This window comes from Macrobrachium rosenbergii, chromosome 9, assembly GCF_040412425.1.
Source record: "Macrobrachium rosenbergii isolate ZJJX-2024 chromosome 9, ASM4041242v1, whole genome shotgun sequence".
Lineage (NCBI taxonomy): Eukaryota > Metazoa > Arthropoda > Malacostraca > Decapoda > Palaemonidae > Macrobrachium > Macrobrachium rosenbergii.
This window is the reverse complement of record NC_089749.1, coordinates 21,133,257-21,159,225: the sequence shown is the minus strand read 5'-3', so window position 1 is coordinate 21,159,225 and position 25,969 is coordinate 21,133,257. Positions and strand designations below refer to the sequence as shown.

The 25,969-nt window shown below is 40.7% G+C and overlaps 1 protein-coding gene across 2 annotated transcripts; it reads left to right on the top strand.

Moving 5' to 3' along the window:
• Positions 1 to 1,123: 1,123 nt before the first annotated feature.
• LOC136841550 (caprin-1-like) lies at positions 1,124 to 24,984 on the top strand. Of its 2 annotated transcripts, none has more exons than XM_067108525.1 (5): positions 1,124 to 1,320; positions 6,661 to 6,903; positions 7,052 to 7,213; positions 13,586 to 13,762; positions 22,397 to 24,984. In XM_067108525.1, exons 1-5 carry the CDS (start codon positions 1,201 to 1,203, stop codon positions 23,819 to 23,821), a joined length of 2,127 nt encoding a protein of 708 aa, XP_066964626.1. In that variant the 5' UTR covers positions 1,124 to 1,200; the 3' UTR covers positions 23,822 to 24,984. The 2 variants fall into 2 exon arrangements, with proteins under 2 accessions (XP_066964626.1, XP_066964627.1); XM_067108526.1 differs by lacking the exon at positions 1,124 to 1,320 and adding an exon at positions 1,383 to 1,832.
• The last annotated feature ends 985 nt before the right edge of the window (positions 24,985 to 25,969 follow it).

Sequence of the window (25,969 nt, the reverse complement as noted above, 5' to 3'; positions counted from 1 at the left end):
TCAATGGCAGAGGGCGTGTCTTTAAATAAGGGATATGAACGGCACATGCAAACACGTACAGGCCCTTAAACGGGGGCTATGCTTTCCAGTGATAACGGAAACACTTAAAAGGAACATGAAATTCATCACTGACAAAGGAAACTCTAAGAAAGTAGAGTAGAAATTGTCAAAACCATCTTTTGAAGTATAGTACTTTGCTTAGAAAGCACATATACTTTAAAAGACATCCTCTTTACAGGACTGAAGATTGTAAGTCAGGAAAAACAGAAGCAGGAGAAAAATTCCAAATCTCCGTGGCAGCGGGGAAGAAACAGCCACCGACTATTCTGTCAGATAAATACTTATGTATACAGAGTAACTGCGAGAAGTAGGATCCAGTCGGGTGCCACTAAAAGAGCTCGGCTATCTTGATTCAGGTCTCTGCCATTCATTTGGTTTATGTCCAGTTATGACTGTTATTTCAATGTTTTTTTATAACTTCCGATCTCTCTCTCTCTCTCTCTCTCTCTCTCTCTCTCTGTTGGCATTAATTAATGCATGTCTGTTGAAATGTACACATGCAAGGTAATGAAATTCTGTTTCAGGTGATTACTGAAATGTTTAAAGCTCATTTTTTAGCTGGAATTTTCCGTTCCTTTGACCGAAATTTCTCTAAGGACACTTAAGCAGCTTGTCATATCTTTAGGTAATTTTAATGCTCAGTTATAAAAGCAATATACAATATAATACATGCATACACATACTGTATATATTTATATATATATAATAAATATGATATATAATATATATATATATTATATATATATATATATATATATATATATATATATATATATATAGAGAGAGAGAGAGAGAGAGAGAGAGAGAGAGTTTCATGTGAGATAAAAAGTGTCATGAGAATTAGACACACACTCGAGTCGAATTTTAAATGGCCCGCTTACGTAGTTAATCCGAAGACAAGCGCTATGGCCTCCTAAATAGCCCCGCAACGATGCATGATGAACAAAATATGCCTTATGTCACAAATAAAAAATAAATTAAAGTATTGAATGAAATAGGAAAGTGTTTAATACAGACAAAGAAGCAATTTTAGAAGAAAACTCAGTAAAACAGCAAATGGAAACACGGTTCCAGCAACGGCATAGTCGGTAGGGTTGCAGTGCGTAAGAGAAAATTCAGAAGTGAAGTTGACCGTAAAGAATGCCCACCGCCTCCGTAACGTTAGATCGGGAAAGTCAAGGGTCTCAAGAGACCCTTGATCCTTTACACAAAGTCCTGAACCTTGTGGAAAAGAAGATAAGAAACCTCGAGAAGAGAAAGGTAAGTCGAAATGGGCGAGGAAATGCGAGGGCCTCCTTCGCGGTCGGGGTTTCGTCACTAGCAAACAAAGCGACGGCCATGTTTAACTTGTACTTCTTGCCATGTGCTTTTATGCCAACTACGGCCGCCTGTCAGGCATTTTGACGTTTCCATGGGCATTATTTCCTCCTTTGTAGTTAATGGGACGCGAAGAGGTGGCAGGCGTTTAAGCCATTTATCGTAGCGATCTGGCAAAGATGACGTCAGGTTTTAGGCTCGTTTTAATATGGTTCGGAAATGTGCTTTTTGAAGAGGGGGAACAGGGCAGACGTGCGGAAAACAAAGATTATTAAATAAAACACCCATTTATTGTTCCCGTGGCCGTGCTCGCACAGGCAGCTTGCTACGTGGCCATTGTATGACAGTTTCCGCTTAATGAAGGCTGTACTCTTCGAACTAGCAGTAAGGAAGCCTAAACGATTGGGGCTTTTAGGCTTAGGATCCAAGCTATCTCTTGATCTCCGGTTTAACCGGTAGGCCAAATCCCTTTGTGTTTAAGAGGCTTTTTTGTACTTTGGGCATTTTTTTTATACGAGTATTTACAGCAAAGCGTAAGTACCTCATATCCGTTGGATTTTCGTAAGGGCTAATTTTTTCCTCTATTAGGGGTATCCTTTGTAAATTTATATCAGGCTCGATTCTTGTACAGCCCAGGGTAACATATGTAGAGCTTATAGTGTAGGCCTTGGTTTGGTTACCATATTTATGATATTTGCATCTCTTATACCAGCTTTTTTTTTTTTTTTTTTTTTAGGTTTAGACTAGGCCTGTGTCCTCTGTGCCAGGTGTAACCCACAGAATGGGTATTTTATAGATTGCACATGATTTTAGTTATAAAAGAAAGATTAGGGCATAAAATACATATATGCTACACTTGAAATGAGAAAATTCTGTTGGAAATCAGTAGTTTTACAGATAGATCCCCCTCCCCCCTACTAACAAAACTGGCCTAGGAAACCAGCGAAGTTGAGAGTAGGAAAAATAGTAGTTTTCAGAGCGACAGGATCAAGTTCTAACACTGACTCCGAGCAGAAGCTTGGTCCATGGTTCTGATGCTCAGTTTTACTTAAGGGGGTTTAGGGGGGAGGGGCAAAGGCCCTTGTCAGGTCAGGGCACAGTGCCCCAAGTCAGGTTAGGAAGGTAACATATGGTTAGGTGCTTTTTCGTTGGCAGAACCTGTGTTCTTCAATCTCAAGTGGCTCTCATTGATATATCTTGGTCTAACCCAACTTAGGTTCTGTGCACCAAGTCCTACCAGCCATGGTACCCCTAACTCCCCACTTCCCAATCCTGGGCCCATATCCCTCCCAGTCCTATTTAGGCTAAGTGGTTGTAGTTTATTTTACCTGCTTTATTCATTTTGCTCCTAACCAATAGGCTAATCACAGTTTCCAAAACCTGGACACCCCCAACTCCTCTGAATAGGCCAGTCATTTTGTTCCTAAATAGTTTCCAGCATAAATACATTGCTGTTAAACTTATGTAAATAAATTTAAGAAATATCTCTGTTCTGTTATTGAAAGTTCATGAAATATCACCAAAATATAAAGAGACGTTTGTCATGATTTTGTTAGAAACTAATACAGTACCACCTACCTGACTAAGCATAAAAAAGAATCTTGTTATTGGTTAAACCAAGAAAAACATTGAAAAATCATTCACATAGATTGTAAGTTCCTTGTACTTTGTTAGTTGCTTGTACTAAGATTGTTAGTTGCTTGTACTTATGGTAAAACTAAGGTATACTTAACTTGTACTTATGGAGGAGGTAGACAGAGGGCAGCACATTAAAAAAAAAAAAAGTGCATGGAGAGGTCTCCTAAATAGCCTGGTGACATATTTAATCATTAGTAAATTTTTGAATCCTAATGCAGGATCTTGGTAACATTTCCAACAAATTTGTCATGCAAGAAAAGGGTAGTATTTACTAAAATGTTCCTAGATCATATTTTAATATTGGTATAAGGTTAAAAGTGAAAAAGTAATAAAAAAAAGTGCTGAATAAGAACCTTGTTATAACAGGGCTACAGCCTAATGTAGTCTTGACATTAGAACAGAGTCTTTAGCGGCGAACCAAGAATGCTGAGTCCTTAGTCTGTATGACCGTACACAGGACAGAGAGTGCTGTAAATTTTACAGATACACCATACATAGATGCATCCTTCAGCAATTAAATGCAGACCAGACGAAGAAAATGGTTTTTCTTATACAGTAGAGAGCACAGTTTCAAGTCGGAGTGTTGCACCTATAACTCATTGTGAGGCAGTTTAGAGCGACAAACACTGTTTCCACCAGCAAAAACTAACCTTACCTTTCCAAGAGTGCCGGGTCCTGACCTAACCAGACCTTACCATCCTAACCTAACTTAGGGTGCCGTGCCCTGACCTGGCTGGGGGTTTGTATCCCCCTGGACCCCCCCTAGTAACACTAAAAATTGGAGACATGGACTAAGCTTCCGCTGGAAGTAGTGAGAGCTCGCTCCTGTATTTCTGCAAACTGGCCCTCATTGCTGTAGCCAAGGCCTCTTAAGAACCGAATTGATAGGCTGTACAATTGGTGTGTATGGTTTATATACAGTGTAGTTGCTGTTATAGTTTCAACGAAAAGACTTTCAGCATAAGATTAATAGGGTGTGTGTGTAATTACGAGGAGAATCGCACAAATCTGATGGAAGTATCTGTCAAACATGCAGTGACACTGTAACCAAACTTCCTTAATCTTAATATCTACTGTAGTTGCTTGTGTTATACATTTGCTTGCGAGTTATGCAGCCAGTTAAATTATTAAGTTGTATGGCTACGTGCAGAAATACACAGTTCTCATTTGATTGTTTTTGGTTTCCACCATAAAGCAAGGCCCTTTGGTGGCATATGGTCAGCTTTAATCTAAAAGGTGGTGGTGATTCTGGTTGAAGGTAACTAGCCTACCCTAGTATTTCTTAGCCTTTCATTCCTTTAATAGTGATTTCTTAAAGTTAATAAATCCTTCAAAATTAGCCCATGCTAGTGTTCTAGGCGTAGGCCATATTGTTACATGCACAATGCCCATCAACTAAAGGGAGAAGGAGAACCATAGGGATATGGTATTATGAAACCAGGTAGGATATTTTGGATCATGTCAAGATTAGCGAACCCAACATCTCCATGTCAAGAATAGTGAACCCAGTGATCCCCATGAAAAGAATGGCCAACCCTTTCTGGTCCGAACTCCAGTTCCACACGAGGCCTAGTACTTAACATGGCGAAACAGTGATTCATCTACGCTGTTTCACCACGTTTAGTACTAGCCCCTGGGTGGTCGAATGTATTTCGCCTTGTTTGTTACTAGCCCCTGGGTGATCAAATGCCTGGTACCAAAGTGTTCATGTGTAGAACAGCGAACATGATTATTCTCTTGTAAAGAATAACGAACCCAATAATCTTTTAAAGAATAGTGAACCCTGCTGTGAGGGGGTTCGCTAATCTTGACATGGTCCGATATTTTTACTGGACAGATCTTATTAATACAGTGGACAAAGCCTATTTGCTGTTCTGGATTTGCGGCTTCACCTATTCGTGGATTTTTCTCTGGAATGTATGTCCACGTTTGAGGAAAATTCGCCTATTTGTGGAATTTTTCATAGAGTAATATTCAGTAGTTACTGTACCATATTTTCATATTTTTGTGATATACATTTTTGATGATAAAATTATTAAAATAGTCAGGCATAAGAATTTTTAGAGGGATTTTTTGTTGTTTGAACTAACAAAATAGGCAGTTACAAGCGTTTTTAGAGGGGTGTCAAGCATTTGCAGATTCTAGCTTTTTGCGGGGGTGGTTGTGATATCCATCCTCTATGAATCCCGGGGGTTGATTGTATACGGTACCCTTCTGTAGTTTGTTTTGGGTTTGGGGGTAGAAATGCATTTAGTTAGCTGTTAGGCCTGTTGTTGTGGTTGTCTTTTATATGTATTAAATGTAATCTAGAGTAGCTCCACTCTAATGGGTGTTAATTGCCCAACTTGTATGGATCAAGTCAATTTCACTTAGTACGGTATTTACCCATCTGGTATGGATCAAGTTGTTGTTTGTTTAGTTAATGACAAGCTAATGGATATGCAATTTACTAATATGACAATGTATATACATAGTTTAGTAAATTTACTTGATACCATGTACAAAGTCAAGGTAACCTTTGAGTAATACACATTATATGCATAATATATTCCTAAAAGTTGTTTCCAGCTTATCAAACTTACTAATTGACCTTTAGTAGTTTATTTGTAACCATAATTTTCCCTCAGTTAGATGAACAACATATTCTCATTTACTCAAAATACAGTAACATGCAGATTCTCCCAAGAGAATTTTGATGCTACTATAGTATATCAACCATCCATTTTCTACATTTGACTCCTCAGGGGCTAGTACTAAACACGACGAAACAGTGTAGTGAGTCACTGTTTCGCAGTGTTTAGTGCTAGCCCTTAGGTGATCAAATAGTTTTGTATATAGTTTGAGCAGGTAATTGCTGTAGGCCTAATTGGGTTGTTTGGTAGATAGTATCCTAATTTTTGGTAGGCCATGAATAGCTCAGTAGATATCATGCTATAGTAGTACCAGAATTTCTTATTTGTCATAGCCCAATACAGTAGAGGCAGTGTTTTTGAGAATTGTTTTGTTAGGTGCAAAAATAGCCCGTATGCAATTGATAACTGTTTAAAATCTTGTAGTTCTTGTCAAGGAATTGCTACATTATGATATTTGAATGTTTCCAAGAATTGTCCTAATTATGCAGTGTACGATCTTTGGGGGATGATGATAACCTTCCAAGATCATATCGATTTCAGATGCCTTACTTATATTTGGCAGGGCACATTTTAATGTTATAATGGTAGCAAAACTAGCAAAAAAAGTATGTGAAGTATGTGTGAGTGAAAACATTTTTATAGTTAACAGTCATTGCAGGAGGCTTGCCATAAATAGCAAAGTTATACTTTGCATATCAAGTAATTCATGACCTCTCTTATAGCCCCGAATAATACAGTGGTGAGAGCTGTGGGTATGTTGCTGAGGCTATCCTTGTTTTATTGATTTTTTTATTGTCCGCTTCACTACCAGACAGAATCAGTTGGTTGTTTTTTTTTTTTGTTTTTTATCCAACGAATGCATAAATTTTAAAAGTTAGGTGTAGCAGTGGAGGGGCCAGTCAGTAAATACTCCATAGATTTTATGCGGGCACATTCATTTGAAAATTAAAAGTGGTTATGTTCACTATTTATAGTTACACAGTTAATTTTATAGACTACTTTTTTCTTACAGAACAAACTAGAACAGTACCGTTTGGCTCTAAAGGATGGGAAGGAGCTCATTGAAGATCAGCGGCAAGCAGTTGCGAGCTTTGATTGTGTAATCTCCAACCTCGAATTAATGAGGGACATGAGTCAAAATTTTACAGCGGTCATTGCGGAACACAACAAACTTTTGAAAAAGCAAATGAAGCATGAGGCTGTGGAGAAACAGAATGAAGAGATCAATCGTATCAAGGAAATCTTCAAAATTCAGGTGAGCATTGTCATTTGTTTCCATGCAGGTCAAAGGCCACTATATTTTGTAGAAATAATGATTTGTTTGGTAATAAAATTGATTCATTGAGTAGATATAGTACTCCAGATTGTGGTGGATTATGCAGCATTTTGATGTACGTTTTCAGGATGTTCTCCAGCTCATGGGTCAAGATGAAGTTCGGGCAGATTTCTTAGCTGGGACCAATGGTGCAGTTGTCATACCTCCTGAGCACTTAGAACACCTGGATACCCTTTTCAAACTTGTTACACCTACTCGAACAGAGGGCCAAGATGCACAGGAGTTTCAAGTAATTAGGAATTTTAATTTTGAAGTTTTTAAAGGAACATTTGTGGGTGTTGCAGAAAATATGTGGAATATGAGTATTGACTGGCTAGTTAGAAGCTTATTAATGAAAAAATGTCATTTTTTAAATACAGTAGTTTTAAGGTTGGTATCAGTTTTCAAGCATTTAGTGCTTGGATGGGTTTAAGGATCTAATTAACACTTTTATATAAGTACAGTATGTTTCCATGTATAAGATGACCTTTAAATCATACAATTCACCCCCAAAAATTGGGGGTCATCTTACACTACCATTCTAAAAATCAAACCTTGAATGTTAAGTGTTCTCAGTGGGATAACCACCGACATATATGAAAAGATTCACATTATGAAATAAACTGTAACCATATTTACCTTATATATTATTGGCATATCTTCATAATAAATAGCCCATTCGAGGAATAATTCCTTATCAATGAAATCAACTTTTATCTATGCGAGGCCAGCAGACAAAATGTAAACATCGAATTATGGTTGCGCTCATAGCAACCTTATCTTTCAGGAACATAGTGTAATTACGATAGTAATAATATTTAGGATAACTTAATATCCAGTAATAACATTTAGGATAACTTAATATTCGTTATTCGTTAAAAATTCAGGCTGTTTGTAACTGATAGTAATAACATATAGGATAACTTAATATTCATTATTCGTTAAAAATTCAGGCTGTTTGTAACAGGTGAGAACAATTCAGTATACGAACAAAAATTATGTATGATAATTATCGTACTTTATCATATTGTTGTTAGGGGTTGCTTGTGATTGGCAATGAAACAAACAAAATGTTTCCCTTTTAGGTAACGTGTGTAGGAAAAACATGACAGAATCGACTTTATTCTATTTGCCATTTAATACTGGTTAATGCGTGATCGCACTCGTCGTGCGGCCCCCAAATTTTCACCCATAAAAAAATATTTTATGTATCTCGTGTATCATGTTAGTTCCTTTTTTTTTGAGAGAGAGAGACCAGGTTACTACAGACTAACCTCTTTTACTCCATCTCTTTATCCCATCTTCTAGTTAAATATGTTAAAAAAGTAAAAGCGAATGATAAAAGTATCGTTAGTTACATTATACTGTACTCGTTGAGTAATTGAGTACTTTACAGCCATAAACAACCGAACGAGAAACAACTGTTTTGCTATGAACATGGTCTAAGCCATGGCTATGAACAACTGAATTGGATAACAACATCTGTTTTGCTTTCATTTCAACCGTCGTACAATAGTAAACAATTACTGTACTGTAGTTATGTTACAAATGACGTTAAGTAGAATGGGACTCGTATATATTTTACATTATACCCTTATTCATATATATTTTACATTATACCCTTATTCACTATGGAGAAAGGATCGCAAGGAAATATACTGCTAAATTTAAGCTGCAAGTTGTAGCTGAAGCTGAGAAAACAAACAAGTGTTCAGGCATTAATGACTATAAATTATTGTGCATCAGCAACATGGATGAAACTCGTAAATTTCGATATGCCATCAAACTTGGCCGTAAATAATATTGGAGAGAAAGTATTTTAATCAAAACTACTTGGCATGAAAGAACATGTTTTACTGTTTTAAAGTGTGTGGCAAATGCGATGAAACCTTCCCCATGGTTATCTTTAAACGGAAATTCAATTGATGCCGAAACAAATATTCCAGGAAGGTATCGTTGTCCAAGTTCACGAAAACCTAAACAATGCAAATGGCGCATGATCGCTATGTTTATATTTTATAATACAGTTAGTAGTATGCGAATACAGTACATACAATATTACCGGATACAGTGAAGTAAAGTGTAAATTGTTAAAAGGTCCATAGAAAAGATGCATATTCGTTATTTTGTATTTTATAATACAATAGTATTATGTGAATATTATATAGGCTAATTTTATATTTCGTGTATGATGCGACCCCCTTAAATTAACTTCAAAATTAGTTCTTGAAAGTTGCATGATACGTGAGTATATATGGTATTTTGAATTTCTCAGGATACAGTAAGTAAAACAGCAATTGTAATAACATCATCTTTACATAACCAATATTTCATAAGATACCTGTTGTTCCAAATGCAAGCCTGTACACAGATGGTTTTGCAATTTAGCAGTTGTCTTATACTGCAGGTATGAGATAAATTCCAAGCCTGTACACAGATGGTTTTGCAATTTAGCAGTTGTCTTATACTGCAGGTATGAGATAAATTCCAAGCCTGTACACAGATGGTTTTGCAATTTAGCAGTTGTCTTATACTGCAGGTATGAGATAAATTCCTGAAAATGTCATAATTTTATACCTCGTCTTATCTAAAGGTCGTCTTATACACGCAAATATATAACTTACCGAGTAATTACATAGCTATAGTTTCCACTTTTAACTGCAGCTTAGATTCAAAATTTTGTGGGTAGCGCTTCAATATAGTTTGTGTAGGTGATCAGCCCATCCCACTGATGGAATATTGGAACGACCTATCAAACAATTCTCATTCTTTTCTTGCTGTCCGTGGTGGCAACACCTGGTCTGGCGGTAGCTTTTTTTCACTATTTTCTGGTTATTTTACTGGATTCTGATGGAGGATTCTTTAAATCAACCATCGGAACATGTAGACTGTAGCCTCAAGCTGAAATCTTTCAGGGTGAGTTTTTTCTTATTTTGGTTTATATTGATTCAATCATCATCAAGCTGCTGGTAAACGACGCCATTTGCAGTTATAGTTTGTTTACTGGTTAGGCTTCTGGCAGCACCAATAATAGTTTTGCTTTAAAAGTAAGTCTCGGATGTTTCGACATTCCATTATAAAAGTAAATTGTAAGTTACGCATTTGATTAGACCGTAACTTTTGTTTTCCAGCTATAAACTACTAGCAAGCCGCTGATAATAGTTTTTGTTTTTAAAAAGTAAATCTTGAGTGTTACGACACTCCATTATAAAGTAATTTGTCCAGACACTATTATAAAATAATTGGTTTATGTCAGGCTTTTCATTAGGCCATAACCTTTGCAACTTATGAATTGTGTTACGGCTTTTATATACTAGCGAGCCATAGGTAATAGTTTTGCCGTAAAAGTAATCCTCGGTTGTTATGGCATTTCATTATAAAGTAATCTGCATATATTATGCCTTTTCATTAGACATAAGCTTTTGCAGTTCGTGAATTGTTTACCGACCATAGGCTACTGTGAGATGCCAATAATGGTTTTGCTTTGAAGTATTTTTCAGATGTTACGACATTCCATTATTACCTTTCTTTAGGCCATGATTTTCGCAATTTATGATTTGTTTGTCCGCCATATGCTTCGTGCAACCACCGATAGTTGCTTTGAAAATAGTTCTTGGGTATTTTGCAATCTCATTAGGCCTGTAACTTTTGCAATTATGATTTATTTACTGAACCTATGCTTCCTGGAAGTCGCCGGTAAATAACCGTCACACCTTCCTTTGCACAACTGAGTGTTAGGCTGAAAGTAGTAAGGAGAGAATTGAGGGTTTTTGTTGGCGGCTACGAGTTGACGTTCTCAACAGCCAAGAACCAGCTCGCGCTACGAACATACTAGCTCGCTGGCACCGATCTTGGGCGCCAGCTTGACCCCCAGCACCCTCTCTCGTGCTCGGCACCAGTGCTAGCGCCCTGGCGCCAATTCTCTCCTACAAGTCATCTTACCACTTGCTCCCGCACCTGGTTCCCTTGCTTCCCTTTCCATGCCTTTGCCAGTCTTATGTCTTGGTTAATAGATGTTAACCTTGTTATAGTGAAGTGTACCCAATGCTCCTAGACAGAAGGTCCCTGTCAAACTCCCCATAATTCCTGGGAGGAGGCAAACTGGAAGTCCAAGGGAGGTCAGGAGGTTCCACACGGGTAGTTGCCCCCTCAGTCAAGTCTGTTGCGGTCCCAGGTATCGGCAGACAGCCTCGGGAAAGGCGTCTTGTTGGATGTGTAGTGGAGGAGGTGGCTATCCGGCGCTATTGGATCTCATAAACCCAGTTCCTGTCAGACCCCTAATCCTGGGAGGAGGCACACTGTTGGTCCATGGGAGTCCGAAAGGGTCCCCCCCCCCCGGATAATTAGTCCTCAGTCGAGCCTGTTGTCTGCAGGTCTCGACTGACAGCCATTGTAAAGGCGTCCATAAAGATGTGCTTGCCTTGGCCGTAGTGGTGTCGATGGCATTTTTTCGGTTTACAGATCCCAGTGTAAACAAGATAAGGATCCGAGCGTGAACAAAGAGGCTCCATTGACACCTTTGGGATCCCAGTGTGGTTAGTTTTGGATCACACTGCAAACTAGTGATGCCAATGGCATTTTTTGGATTTATCTCAGCCGTTGTAAAGAAATATATCCCAGTTTTGGTGCACCAGTAGTTGTCGTCACTGCTCTCCGAGTTTGGATAGTCAGAGAGTGCCCAAGTTCCGAGCTACCTAGTTCCGAGCTCCCAACTTCCAAGTGCCCAAATCCAAGCTCCCAACTTCTGAGCTCCCAGATTCCGAGTCCCAAGCTCCCGAGTTCCAAGTTCCAAGCCCCCAACTTGAGCACCCAACTTCCGAGTGCGTGTGTGTCCTATTTTCCGAGTGCTCAGTGGCCTCTGAGGTTCAGTGTCTGAGGGCACAGTGGTTGAGCGACTACTATCCTAGCACCCAGTGTTCGTGTCTGAGTGTCCAGTGTGTGAGCTCACGTTTGCACATCCACCTGCATTCTGTGTCCACTCCTCCTCCTGTCCGTTTTGAGCAAGCTGTCAGTTATCTAACACCACGCTCTAGACTATAGACTACCTCTTAAGTTTTCTTTGTCGGTTTCATCCACTCTTATGCTTCGTTGGAGACCATTCAGCACCAATTAGTAATTTGTTGGGCCTGTTACACTGTCCACCTAAGTCTAGTGTCCGATTGTCCAGTGTTAGAGCACCCAGTGCCAGTGGCTCTGCGCCTTGGATTGTTTCCGTGCCCTGTCATGTATGGACTTGGACATTTATGGATTTAGAATTTTTTCCGCTCTTGTTTTGTGTTCTCTAGAAGAAGATCTCTGGTGCTCTCTTCTACTGTGAGATTCACACAGTTGCAATGGGCTGTCGCTCCCAAGTGACGCCGTTCCGACACTAGTTTTGGAGCTCTCACACTTTTGTGGTACTCAGCTCCTGACGATGAGCTGCATGACCACGGTTCCTCGTGTCTCTCTCTTAGACAGTAGATGAAGGTCAAGAGGGAAGTGACCCAGATAGTTCTTTCACCCATTCTCCAGGGCAATTGGATAGGAGCTTGGATATGCAGTTTCGCCTTTCGGGACAGGGCTTCCCAATTGGGAGTCTGTGCTTCGAGCTTCCCGATTCCTAGCTCTTCCTGCATTTGACTGCCCTTCTGCCTGGGCATTACTTCAGGCTTTATATGTCGACTGACTTCTCCATTATCTTCAAAGAAAAGGGGCTCGAAGGCTCTTGACAGTAACCTGTACTGGGACAGGGAAACACAGTCGGACACCTCCGTGTTGTGTCTTGGCCCAGGTTTCTTTAGTCAGATTTCCAGTGGTGGCTGGCTGAACATGACTTGTGCAAGGGAATTCCTCCTCCTGCTAAGCTTAGTTCTAGTCTTCTGCTCAGCACCTCAGATCTAGGTCAAAGGATCCCATTTGAAGAACCGGGACAATGACCAGGACTTGGTCCTCAAGAAGAACGGAACCTTCAGTTTTGCTTTGGAACAGCTAAGCCTTTCTCTTATGGCTCTAATACTGCTCGACCCTAGCTTTATGGTAGTCTATTTGATTAGGCCTCAGTCTGAACGTGTCTGCTTAAGCAGGAAAGCTGGATCCAGTGTTCCCTCTTGACCAAACAGCAGAGTTCTTCCTCTGTTACCGCCATAGTAACTTCGAAATATAACAACTCAAAACATCGAGTCAAAATATCACAACTCAAGACATCGTAACGCGAGGACTACTCTACCTGTATATTTTCCCTGGGTAGGGCCAGTAAAAAGAAATGTCTTTGGTTATAATTTTTAATGGTAAAATAAAAAAAAGTTGAAATGATTTTGCAGGTGCCTTATGTGCTGATTGTATTCCTTTTTGTAGAAAATTTTTGCTTGGGGTTGTTTTGTATATACTGTTCTAGAATTACCTTCAATTATTGTCCCCTTTTAATGTCATTTTGGAAATATTGTCTTAAGAGTATCATTTAGTATTTGAAACCTAAATTATTCTGGACTTTATGGCATTTGTATGTTTTAGAAGCAGTAGGCAGAAATAATTTTTGTCCATGCCTTTAGAATTCATGGGGTAAGTAAGTACTTATGGGTATATATTAACCGAGGTTTAATTTGAAATTGTGAAGCATACTGAGTCAGCAAATTTTCCCTTTCAGAAAGAGTTGCGGAATGCCGCAGAGCACATGTCCTTTTTGCTGGAAGGAAAGAACAGTGAAGTTGCTGGCACCACGTACAAAACTCTGATGAACATTGTGGATGAAATTGCCAGTTGCTCTTACCCAGAAGTGAAAGAACCTGAAGTTGTGGATGAAGAAAATGTAGAGTCCTTACCGGTAATTGATAATGTAATTTTTGGTTCAAATTTGTGGTGTGTGCAGTGCTATTAGGTAGTAGTAATTTTTGAAACACTTATGTATCACCATCATTTCCCATATTTTAGTCTCTATTATTTATATGTAGTATTGTTCTTTTGATCTAGTAACATTTTTTCAACATGGAGGCAAAACTAATTGATGCTGAGGTGTAGATGGGAGATGTTTAAGAAACATGCTCTTGGTATAGAAACGTACTTTTGGTATTTTTTCACGAATTATAATATATGAGTAAGTAAATGACTAGTCTGGTTTAGTTACCATAGAACAGAGTTAATAATAGTCCTCTTAAATAATTACTGTTGAGTACACTGTAAGGAAGGCATTGACTGCTATGAATATAGATGTGTCTTGTTGAAATTAAGCTTTAACACATACAACTTACCTGTTAGTTACATATAGCTTTAGTCTTTGACGTCACGGCAAAATTTCAAAACGCGCGGCAGCGCCAGTCCGAATATCGGGTGATCGCCCTTACCTGCCCTCTGTCGGGGTACTAGGAACTATTCCAACATGCTTCAGAATAATTTTTGCCGCCACGCGACATTGTTGTCGGTACTCGAGCGAAATTTCATTGTATCTGCCTACATCGAGCTGTTTTCACTTGGTGAAGTACTCTTTTGTTGGTTTGCGGTTTTGCCAGTTATTTTTGTCACCTATTTAGTCAGGTTTTCTGATAATTATGTCAGATTCTGGGTCTTATACCTTTAGGGTTTGCAGCAAAGGCTGTAAGACGAGGTTGGTCAAGGCTAGTCTTGATCCTCATTCAATTTGTGTGGCTTGTAGAGGTCAGGAATGTTCATATGAGAGGAAGTGTGATGAATGTGTCAGTATGTCTGAAAAAGATTGGAAGGCTCTATCTAAGTATGTAAAGAAGCTTGAGAAAGATAAGAGCCAGGAAAGCTTTAGCTAGAAGTTCTTCTTCTCTCTCTCAGAAACTGGAATCTCCTTAGCTATGCAGAAACTTCTATTAATATCCCCGTGGCTACTAATATTCCTATTCCTGACTCTGATATCCCTGAACCCGCACGTGTCTGAGTATCAAGTCCAGATGGACGCCAGATTTAACTTATTGTGGGCGCCATGGAGGATATTGGCGTTAATGTGAAATCCCTTCATGAGCGTATGGATTCTTTCCAAAATATTGTGAATAATTTAAGTGCAGTGCAAAGTGTTAGTGTAGTGGAGAGGTGGTTGCTTTCGGCCTACTGTTCTCCTAGACCTAAGCCTCTGTCAAGCCCTGCTCCTGGGAGAAGACATGCTGAAAGTCCAAGGGAGGCGAGTGGGGTCTGCTCACGAGCAGCCGCCCCCTCGAACAGTCCCTGTTGTTTCCCAGGCTGTTTCAGAGCGCCGTTGGAAAGGCGACTCAAGGAAGTGTCTTTCTTCAAGCTCCAGTGATTCGCCACAGAGGCTGAGATTTCACGACGTCTAGACCATTGAAGAGGTCCAGGAATCTTCGCCTTCAGCGGTTCAGAAGAAGAAGCCATTTCGCTTATCGCAGCCTTCCTGTAGTTTTTGGGAGAGTCCGGAGAGATTTTCGTCGCCAGAAGAGTCTTCTCCCAGGCGCAAGGCTCATGTGCGCAAGAGGTATAAGACTTCCTTTCGGTGTTGCCCAGCGTTCCCGGTGTTTCTCCCTTTGGTTTCACGTAAGCCTATTGTGGCTTCTGCGCCTCTTCCTCATCACGATCCTGGCTCTACTGATCATCGTTCCCAGTTGGATCCTCGTCTACTCATGACTTTCTTCGAGCGATGCACAAGAAAATTGGAAGCATTCTTGGCGGGCTCGGAAGGCCTGGTTCTTCTCCAGCTAAGCCTTCTGAAGTGTATTTGATGCCTCCTCCTTCATCTCGAGCTCTCGGAGCGCCCAGCACGAAAGCTCCTCCTCGATCTGTGTCTCTTGATCCTCCTTGGTTCAGGATCAGGCTCGCACGCCTCAGTCAGGCTCAGGCGCTCCCCTCAAGATTTAGCGCCTCTCAGGCCTGCGCTCAGGGCGCCAGGTGAGGCGCCATCCCAGGCTCCTTTGTGGCGCCAGTTCAGGCTCCTCTTGTGGCGCAGGCTCCTCTTGTGGCGCCATTTCAGGCTCTCTTGTGGCGCCTACTCAGGCTCAGGCTCCTCCTCAAGCTCTTATTCAGGCTCCTACTCCTCCTTCACAAGATGTGTATGTGCAAGCGGAAGGTTTTTTCTCCTATTTCGTCTGAGGAAGAAGTTGTGAAGAGTTTCAGACGAACCAGACTCTCTCGCTGATTATAAGAAGCTTCTTGGCTTCTTTATTGATAATTTTCCTGAGGATTTTGCACTCCATGGCCCGCTTCCTCTCTCTCACGCAAGAGACTCAAGCCTCCTACCTCTTCCTTTATGAAGTTAGTGCTTTCTATTTCAGCCAAAAAGGCATTAAAGAAAATGAACTCCTGGTTGGAAGACAAACGTGATCAGGGGAAAACCACTTTCTGCTTCCCTCCTTCCAAGCTTTCTACTAAGGCGAAGGCTTGCTACGACACTGGGGAAGTTTTTCTCTCTGGGAGCTTCTGCCTCTCAGGAGACTTCTCCAGTCTCGTTGACTCTACTCGCTCGTTCTGCGATGAACCGGCCTTGATTTTTTCTTCTCCTTCAGAGTTGGACCACCTTTGAAGAACGTTTTTCAGAGTTTTGGAAGTCATCAGTTTTATGGACTGGACTATTGGCGCTTTGGGTAGGAAGGTAAAGTCTTTGGTCTTTCCGAAGCGATTTCGATGATTTCTCTTCTGTTATGTCCTGCTTAGATAAAGGGATCGGATTTGCACAGTGCGTCTGAGTTAGCCTCCATCTTCACGTTAGGAGTTCTTAAGAAGCGACAACTTTGGTGCTCTTTGTCGCCGTGGAGTTTCTAGACTCAAAGATCGGCTCTTCTTTTTCGCACCTCTGGATAAGAAGTACCTTTTCCCTCAAGAACTTGTGGCCAAGTGTGAAATCCCTTACTCAGAAGTCCACAGGACCTTTTGGCTTAATCCACCTCGGAAACCAAAAGCTCCTCAACCTTCTCTACCAGCAAACTCGCCCTCTAGTTAATCAAGATAGGCCCTTTCGTGGCAGGCCCTCACCATTACAGTATCTCAAGTCTCCGGGCAAAGCAAGATTTGTCTCCAAGACTATCAAACCTCAAGTAAAAAGTGATCTGCATGTCCTCCATGCACTAGTCGGAGCCAGACTTCAGCAGTTCTGGCAAATTTGGGAGGAGATCGGAGCGACCAGTGGACCACGTCCGTTAAAGGAAGGATATTCTATCCCCTTCCTCAAGAGGCCCCTTCTTGCAACAGAACCTTTTAGCTTTGACAGCATATTCCAGCAACTTAGGAAAATGCTCGGTTCTGAGTCTTGAAGTAGACTCCATGCTTTAAAAGGAGCGATAGAGATCGTGGAAGAAGTCAACTCTCCAGGCTTTACAACCGCCTTTTTTCTTGTTCCAAAGGCCTCAGGCGGCTGGAGACCAGTCCTGGACGTGAGTTCTCTCAACCTTTTCGTGAGAAAACCAGTTTCTCGATGGAGACGACGCAATCCGCCCTCAATTCTCTTCGTCCGGGGATTGATGGTCTCAATAGATCTGCAGACGCTTTCTTTCACATTCCGATCCATCCCAAGGCCCAGGAAGTTTCTTCGCTGCTTTCCAGGAGAAGACTTATCAGTTCAGGACTCTGTGCTTCGGGTCTGTCCACAGCCCCTCAAGTATTCACAAGAGTTATGTCCACTGTTGCCAAAGCTCTTCATCTCAGAGGAATAAAGATCTCTCTCTATCTCTCGACGATTGGCTCCTTAGCTCCCCAGTCTCAGCCTCAGTGCTTGGAGGATTTGCAAGTAACTCTCGACTTGACACAGAAGCTAGGACTTCTAATCAATTGGAAGAAGTCTCACCTATCTCCCTCACAATCCAGGATCTATTTAGGAATGAGACTGGAAACAGTTCCTTTCTTCTGGCTTTTCCACAGATCAAAGAATCTCGGACTGTCTCGCAAAAGTCCAGAACTTTCTGGATATGGATACCTGTTCGCAAAGGCTTGGATGAGCCTCCTGGGAACTCTGGCGTCAATAGAAAAGTTTGTCTCCTGGGGAGACTTCATGAGGCCCTTCATTCTACCTCAGGGAGCAATGGAACAGGGAAAACGTTCCAGACTCCTTCTCCTTTCCAATCTCGGACCTTATCAAGGGAAGATCTAAGGTGGTGTTAGATCAAGAAAATTAGAGAAAGGTCTCTCTTTATTTCCGTGAAACCTGAACCACTTAACTGTTTGCAGACTCGTTTGCAGAGAAGCAGGATGGGGAGCGGCGTTGGGTGTAAAAGAAATTTCAGGTTTGTGGAATGCGACAGAAAAGAATGGCACATCAACAAGAAGGAGCTGAAAGCAATCCACCTGAGTCTCGTACACTTCCTACCATTCGTACAGGGACAAACAGTTCTGGTTCATTCAGACAGCACCACAGCGTTGTCTTACATAAAAAAACAGGGGCACTCATTCTTACTCCCTCAGCAGGTAGCAAGAGACCTCCTTTTGTGGGCAGAGAAGCACAAGATTCTGCTCCTAACAAGATTCATTCAGGGAGCCCTCAACGTGAGAGCGACTCCTTGAGCAGGAAGCACCAGGTTCTGTCCACAGAGTGGATTTTGCACTAAGAAGTGTGCAAGTCGCTGTGGAGACTTTGGGGTCAACCTCTGTAGACCTGTTCGCGACGAACAAATCGTCAACAGGCTCCCAATCTTCTGCCTCCTGTCCCGGACCAAGCAGCCTTCCAGACGGACGCAATGCTACTGAATTGGTCGGGTCTGGACCTTACGCCTTCCCCGCCGCTCAAGATGTTAGGTGGTGTTGAGGAAATTTCAGCACCACTCAACACCAGGATGACTTTGATAGCCCCCTTCTGGCCTTCCAGGATTGGTTCCCAGTTCTCATGGATCTCTTTGATCGACTTCCCAGGAGCCTTCCAAACAGAGTAGATTTACCTCAGACAGCCCCACTTCAGGAGATTTCACGAAAACCTGTCAAGTCTGCGGTTAACTGCGTTCAGACTATCGAACGCCTACTCAGAAGCAAAGGATTTTCAAGAAAGCTCAATCCATCGCTAGAGCCAGAAGACCATCTTCGATCAAGGTCTATGAGTCCAAGTGGAATATGTTTCGTTCATGGTGCAAAGATCATGACATTTCCTCTTCCAGAACCTCGGTGACTAGATTGCGGATTTTCTTTTGTTCCTCAGGAATAAGAACCTTTCTGTATCCACAATTAAAGGTTATCGAGCATGCTGGCTACTGTTTCGTCACAGAGGTTTGGATATCTCTAATAACCAAGATATAACGGACTTATTAAATCCTTCGGCACTTCTAAGAGGTCAGATGCTAAAAGTTGTTTCGTGGAATCTTGATGTAGTCCTGAAGTGGCTTATGTCTGAGAGAAATTTGAACCTATGGATTCTGCTTTAAGAGATCTTACGAGGAAAACCCTCTTTTTAGTTTTGTTAGCTACAGCTAAGAGAATCAGTGAGATCCACGCCTTGGATAAGAGAGTAGATTCTCTGCTTCAAAAAGCAATTTGTTCTTTCAAACTGTTTTTTATGGCCAAGAACGAGACCCTTCGCACCCGTGGGCCTCGCTCTTTTGAGATTCCGAGTCTGTCGGAATTGGTAGGTAAGGAGCAGGAGAGGTTCCTCTGCCCAGTCAGAGCCTTGAAATATTATTTGCGAAGGACTAAAGATATTAGGGTCCTTCAGATTCCTTATGGTGTTGGTCAGGAACCCTCTTAGACCGATGTCCAAGAATGCCATGTCCTTTTTATTAGAGATCTGATTTCTGAAGCTCACTCCAATATTTTCAGAGAATGATTTGAAAATGTGTAAAGTGAAGGCTCACGAAGTGAGGGCTATCTCTACTTCTCTCGCTTAAAAGGAACCTCTCCCTTCAAGATATTGTTCAAGCAACCTACTGAGATGTAAGTCTGTATTTGCTTTGCATTATCTCTGCAAGTGCAGACAGTGTTTGATGAGTGCAGCACGTTAGGGCCCTTTGTTGTATCTGGCACGGTAATGGTAAAGGGGTAAAGGAGGATTAACCTACCTTACTTACTTGTTTTGGAGTGTGAAGGTTTTTTACGGTTGTCTGTGAGGGTAAGTGTTGGATAGTTTTACCCCACAGTTGGTTTTGGTTTTTATGGTTATGCTTTTCTTTGGTGTTGGGTGACCTTTTGTAATTCATGATGTTTGTGCTGCGCCTGAGCAGGGGCATACTTGTGGTATTGTCACGGCCATGTCCTAGGTGACTGATACCCAGCTTAAGCAATCTGCGACCAGGTCATTATACCCGCGGTTGCTCTAAGGATAGCAGGTTACTGAGGCAGTAACTGTGGAATCAGCTACCTTAGCAGGTGAGAACTAAGAAATTTTCTACATTAATAACCTTAATGTTTCCAACAACTTTTTAGCTGTCATTGCCCCACCTCCTAAAGGTGTCAATCAGCTATATGTAACTAACAGGTAAGTTGTATGTGTTAAAAATGACATTTTTATTCTAAAATAATGTTTAACACATACTTACCTGTTAGTTACATATACTAAAAGCCCACCCTCCTCCCCACGGGGACAGGTAGGCAAATTATTCTGAAGCATGTTGGAATAGTTCCTAGTACCCGACAGAGGGCAGGTAAGGGCGATCACCCGATATTCGGACTGCTGCCGCTGCGTTTTGAAATTTTGCCGTGACGTCAAAGACTAAAGCTATATGTAACTAACAGGTAAGTATGTGTTAAACATTATTTTAGAATAAAAATGTCATATTTATGTTTTCTTCATCTTGCATAACAGTATTTTGTACAGCAATTTCAGGAACTCTTAAGAATTGAAAGTGTGTAGTTAGTAATTTCAAACACACTGCATTGGTTATTTACTGTATTTTGAGGGCTTCAACAGAGTAATTTTACATACCAGAAGTACTACATGACACTCTTGTATTAACATTCCTAGAAGTGGAGAGATTTTACGCAAAAAAGCAGTGCTATCATATGCTGTATGTGTATTTCTGGTTATCTGTTGAAGATATTATAAATGAGATTTGGACTCCAGGGATATTCATGGTAAATTACTGAATTGATACTTTAACTAAATGTACAATTCATGCAAGTAGTGTTTTCATGCTATATTTTAAAAACTTGGCCTAATGTATTTATGTTTGTAAAAATTGTAATAGGCACAAAAATTTTTGGATCATGGTTGCCCCAACTAAAACTTTTGTGTGCATGCGTGCACACTCAACAGAGATAAATAAAAGCCCACTATCACAAAAGAAATTATTAAGTGATTAGGAATGCTTTAGAACATAAAGATCCTAAAAATAATTCCCAACATTAATTATTCTAGATAAGTGGTGACACTATAGGTTGTTATAAGTGAGGGTAAAAATGAAAATGAAGATGCCACTCATGATGTGCTGAACAGAATTTTGTTAATAGTTTTATTACTTTTAATTCAATTCATGGTTCTGACATCTGTTAAAAGGCATTTTAGTATTGTGAACTTGTCATTACTGTTGCGTAGCCATTGATTACCTGTTGAGGATTGTACTGTGTGCTTTGTGAGTTCCTCTGGTTCCTTCCCTGGCTAGCCTTCCTCCAATATCTCCCACCCCCTCCCCCCAGAGAACAAATCTGGGCCGGCTCTTTAAAAATTTTGATTATACTATGTAATGTGTTAGAACCAATTGTCCTTGCTTGCTTAGTTGTAAGAATTGCTTAAGTTTCAGTTCTGTTTAAATATTATTTAGCTCTACAGGCTGTATTCCATATTTGCAGTTCCCCTTTATTTATTGTTGCCAGGTATTAGAGTATGGAGAATTTTGCTGTTCGTACCCTTGACCCATCAGATTTTTCCCATATTGGAGTACCTCTAGTGTAGCAGATGCGGCAACAAAGTACTGAATGTTCTTTGCAGTGTTCCTTTGTCCTTGCCTTTTTAGCTGTCTACTTATTTCTCCATCACACAGTTTCTTCATTTTTAGTGTATGTATGACATTCATTCTTGGTGTACATTAGTTTATTAACCCTGATGATTTGGCATAATTTTTAAAACTTTTTAAAACCTTTCACAAACTATGGTTCAGCTTTCAGCCATGTGACATCCACATCCCTGGTGGATGCAAAGTTGTCTCACCTAGGGTTTATATTAAATCAGTACCCAGGTAATGGTGAACCTCTATAAACGATCTGTTGTCATTGGAACTAGTTGTGAATCATAAACCTCACAAAGGCAATAGACCAATAGCCAAATTACACACAATCCTATGTGTATTGTTACAGTACTAAAATTGAGGTATCAGCATCACATCTGCGCCAGTGGTACGCTCGGCATTTACAGCTTCAAAATTACATGGAAAACTTATAATAATCACACCATTAGAATATGTAGTGTAAAAAGCTAGAATTACATAGAAAACTTTATAATAATTACACCATTAGAATATGTAGTGTAAAGCTTTTATGTTGCCTTGATTGGAACATCATTAATTTGGATACTAATGATGAGGAGTATGCTCTGAATTACTTCTCTTAATTTTCCTTTTAATTTTTATTCTCTTTGGTATTGCAGGAAGATGTTCCTGAATATACAAATGGAATTATTGGTGAAGAATCGGAAGAAATTGGAGTTGTTGCCGAAGGAGTGGTCAACAGTGTTGCTGCAGATGGTCCACCTCCAGGTCTTTCTACCTCAGCAGTGGTCCCAATGCAGCCCCCAAGTGTACCTCAAGAGAAACCTTCTATTGTCTCTCCTTCACAAGATCCACTAGCTGCAGCCATGGCACAGATTCCACCAGCTGGTGTCCCCGGGGGCCCACCTCAGGCTCCTGGATTACCTCCTGCACCATCTTTCTTCACACAAGCCCCTCATGCACAGCCAGAACATCAAGCAGCACCACCACAAATTCCACCACCAGCACCCCCACAACAGACTCCTGTACAGCCTCCAGTGCAACCCCCTGTGCAGCCACCTGTTCAGCCTACATTACAGCCTCCAGTTCAGCCTCCTGTACAGCCCCCAGTACAACCACCTGTGCAGCCTCCTGTTCAGCCACCTGTACAGCCTCCTGTGCAACCAGCCTTACAGCAGATTTCTCTGAACGACCTAGTGTCACCTGGAAGCTTTGACTTTTTACAGGAAAGCCAAGTGGCCCAGGAACCTCCAACTGTGTATATGGATCCAGCTGTAGTTTCTATTGGAAGCATCAAGACAGAATCCGTATCCCAAAAAATCCTGTCACCAGTACAACAGCCACCTCAGTCAGCTAACCCAGTGGTCTCACTTGCACAGGAACACACTCATCCATCCAATATTCCGGCTCAAAGTTTTACTAATCAAACCTATAGTAACATTAATGTAGCAGGTTACTCACAGGGTGTTGCGGCGGTTTATCCAGCCAACACTGATGTTGATCCTACTCCAAACCCTCCGCCAACACTTACATTGCCATCACAACCTCGAACACAGAGTCAGGTGGAATTCAACCCAGAAGCACGGCCATGGACAACTGACCAATCAACGCCCACCCAAGACTCAGTCCCATCTGTTGGAAGCATTTCCCAGGGTCATGATGATGGTAACTGGGGTACGCAAGAGATGCCTGTCAATGGTGGTGATGACAAATGGGTCAATGATTCTGGAAATTGGGATGAATACGAAGATAATCAAGGAAGTTCTGTTCCCCCTGCCAACAGCAATGGTCATGGAGACTTTGACAGACGAGCTGGCTTCCGAGGAGGAAGAAGCAGAGGAGGATTTATTGCTAGGGGTGGGTTCAGAGGCAATCGGGGTGGGGGTAATGGTGGTTATCAAAATGGGCGTGGTGGTTATGGAGGTGGTTATGGTGGTGGTGGCGGTGGTGGCTATCGTGGTGGGCGTGGCGGAATGAATGGACCCCGTGGCGGTCGGGGCTTTCGAGGCCAGGGTCCACGAGGTGGTTTTAGGGGCCGAGGTGGGCAGCGGGCACCCTATCAACAACCCCCACATATGCAGTAAACTGATATATCAGTGCTGAGCTGTGACTGTGATGTGAAAGCAGTGTGTATTTTAACACTTCAGTGTTGCACATTTTACACACCGTATTGACCTGGCATTACTTGCTATTTGTAGTGCCTGAACTTCACATTGAACAAACTTGAACGGAGAGACAGTACAGGGCATTCTTTACGGGACAATGTAGTGTGAAATGACATAAAAGTGAAAAATTTGACAAAAAAGAGAAGGAAAAGAAAAAAATTGAGTTGCTTTTAACTCAAACAAAAAAAAATAAAACGTTAATTTCTGTAAACTATTCCATGACTCGTAAGGTTATACTGATTATAATTTTTTCTCTTTTTTTTTTTTGTGTCATCAGTTGGAAGCATATTCCTGAATGTGGAGGAGAAGTGGAGGGTGTAAGCCATGCTCCTCTTCTCTTCCAAGTGGCGTAGATCCACGTGTAACTCTTCAAAAATAAAAAAAAAATAAAAAACGTTCTCGAGCTGTCGACGCTTCCAATACATTATCATTTAATGCACCCTGAGAGTTTCTATTACCCTTTTTTTTAACTCCAGTTTGAGAAAAGTCCTCGAATGGGAAAGAAATGATGGCTGGCATGAAGTCGAGTGCTTTCTTGAACCTAATGTTGAGCAGATGACATGAAGATGAAACAACGAGAAGCAGCAAACACAGAGTATCCCTGCCGTACAAATTTCGGCCACTCTGGGTAGTGGTGACAGCATTTTATATTTTAAAATGCTGTGTTGTATAAACAGAATTCTTAACAAAGAAACCATGTCTTTCATGTCTAAAAATACACCACCTTAAAACCGGATCCTATATGAGGTAATTGTAAAATGGAAAACAATTTAGCATTTAAGTCATTGTATTTTTAAGAAGTAAAGACTTGTTACAATAATACTGTACTTTGGAAGTTTTTAATGTATTGATGCAGCAGTTTTCTCCTGAAACCTTGCAAAGCAGCAGGCATTATAATTATAATGTAGTCACTTTTCCCTTGCCTTTTTTTTTTTTAAACTGGTCAGTACATACCTACATTATATAGAAACAGTATACATATATTTATAGAGTGCAAATTTAGGGTGTCAATTTTCTGTATTTTGAATGGGATCAAGATAAATGGTTTAATTCCTTTCCCTTAAATAATATTCTGTTATTTTTCCAGTTATTTTCTTTTCCTTCATTATTGATCTGTTTTGCAGCAGTTGCTGTATGGTACTGTATTTTCTTAAACACTTGATTTGTTCTTTTTGTAGATTAAATATTTTTTATGCAAAGTTTTATTTGAATCAGGACAAGATCCAATATTCCCCAAGATTTAGGGACTTGAATCTTTGGCATGTCCCCAGTAAGAGGGTTTCTCAGGAAGTAACAAGATAGGTGGGAATAGACGGTAAATGGAATTAAGCTCCAGTAAGATGTGGAGGATATGTTCAAGTCTCCGATCTAAAGGATTGGTATGTAAGATCGCTGCCACTTGTTTTTCATGCATGAGTCACATATTTTGACTAATATTGCTGAATTTATACTTAATTAAATTGTGAGATATTCTGTCATGACTAACAGTTTTAATTTCATTGAGATTTGCATGATATTGGACTGCAAAACAAAACTGAATTTCAGTTAGACCATCTGTGACTTAGCTAATTGCTCAAGCAAGAATAGAACAGATGAAAAGTACGGCTGTGCCATGAGTACAACACACAAGGTCTACTGTATAGTTGAGCTAACCATTGCTGTTCTATTATGCATTGTCCCGTCTTTTATTTGCATCATGCTGTAAGTACAATTGGTGTGTGAATAGTGTGTGCTCAAGTGATTTTTGTTTGTAAATGAGTGATTGTCTCTTAATTTGATATGTTCCTACAGAAATACAAACCATCACTTTTTACGTAGGATTATTCCTCAATGGTTGCTGTGAAACTTATAACAAGGTTGTTAACTGGTGGTAAGCAGGTGAGAGGGGTTTTCTCCCACTTACCTTCCATTACTGAGCACCTGTTTCTTTCACCGCTATTGAGAAAGGACTAACTGTGGTGCTGCTGAATCCCAAGGTGAAACTTATTTTTTTCAATTTCTCTGTACAGAGATTTTTCTTTCGAGTTATGGATGTGCCTAAGAATGAACAGTAAAGGATGAAGGAAT

Excerpts from the sequence above, each read along its gene's own strand:
- LOC136841550 (XM_067108525.1), top strand. The coding sequence starts at position 1,201 with ATGCCCACCGCCTCCGTAACGTTAGATCGGGAAAGTCAAGGGTCTCAA. Across the intron at positions 7,214-13,585 it reads AAGATGCACAGGAGTTTCAA|AAAGAGTTGCGGAATGCCGC; the intron begins GTAATTAGGAAT and ends TTTCCCTTTCAG. Across the intron at positions 13,763-22,396 it reads AAAATGTAGAGTCCTTACCG|GAAGATGTTCCTGAATATAC; the intron begins GTAATTGATAAT and ends TTGGTATTGCAG.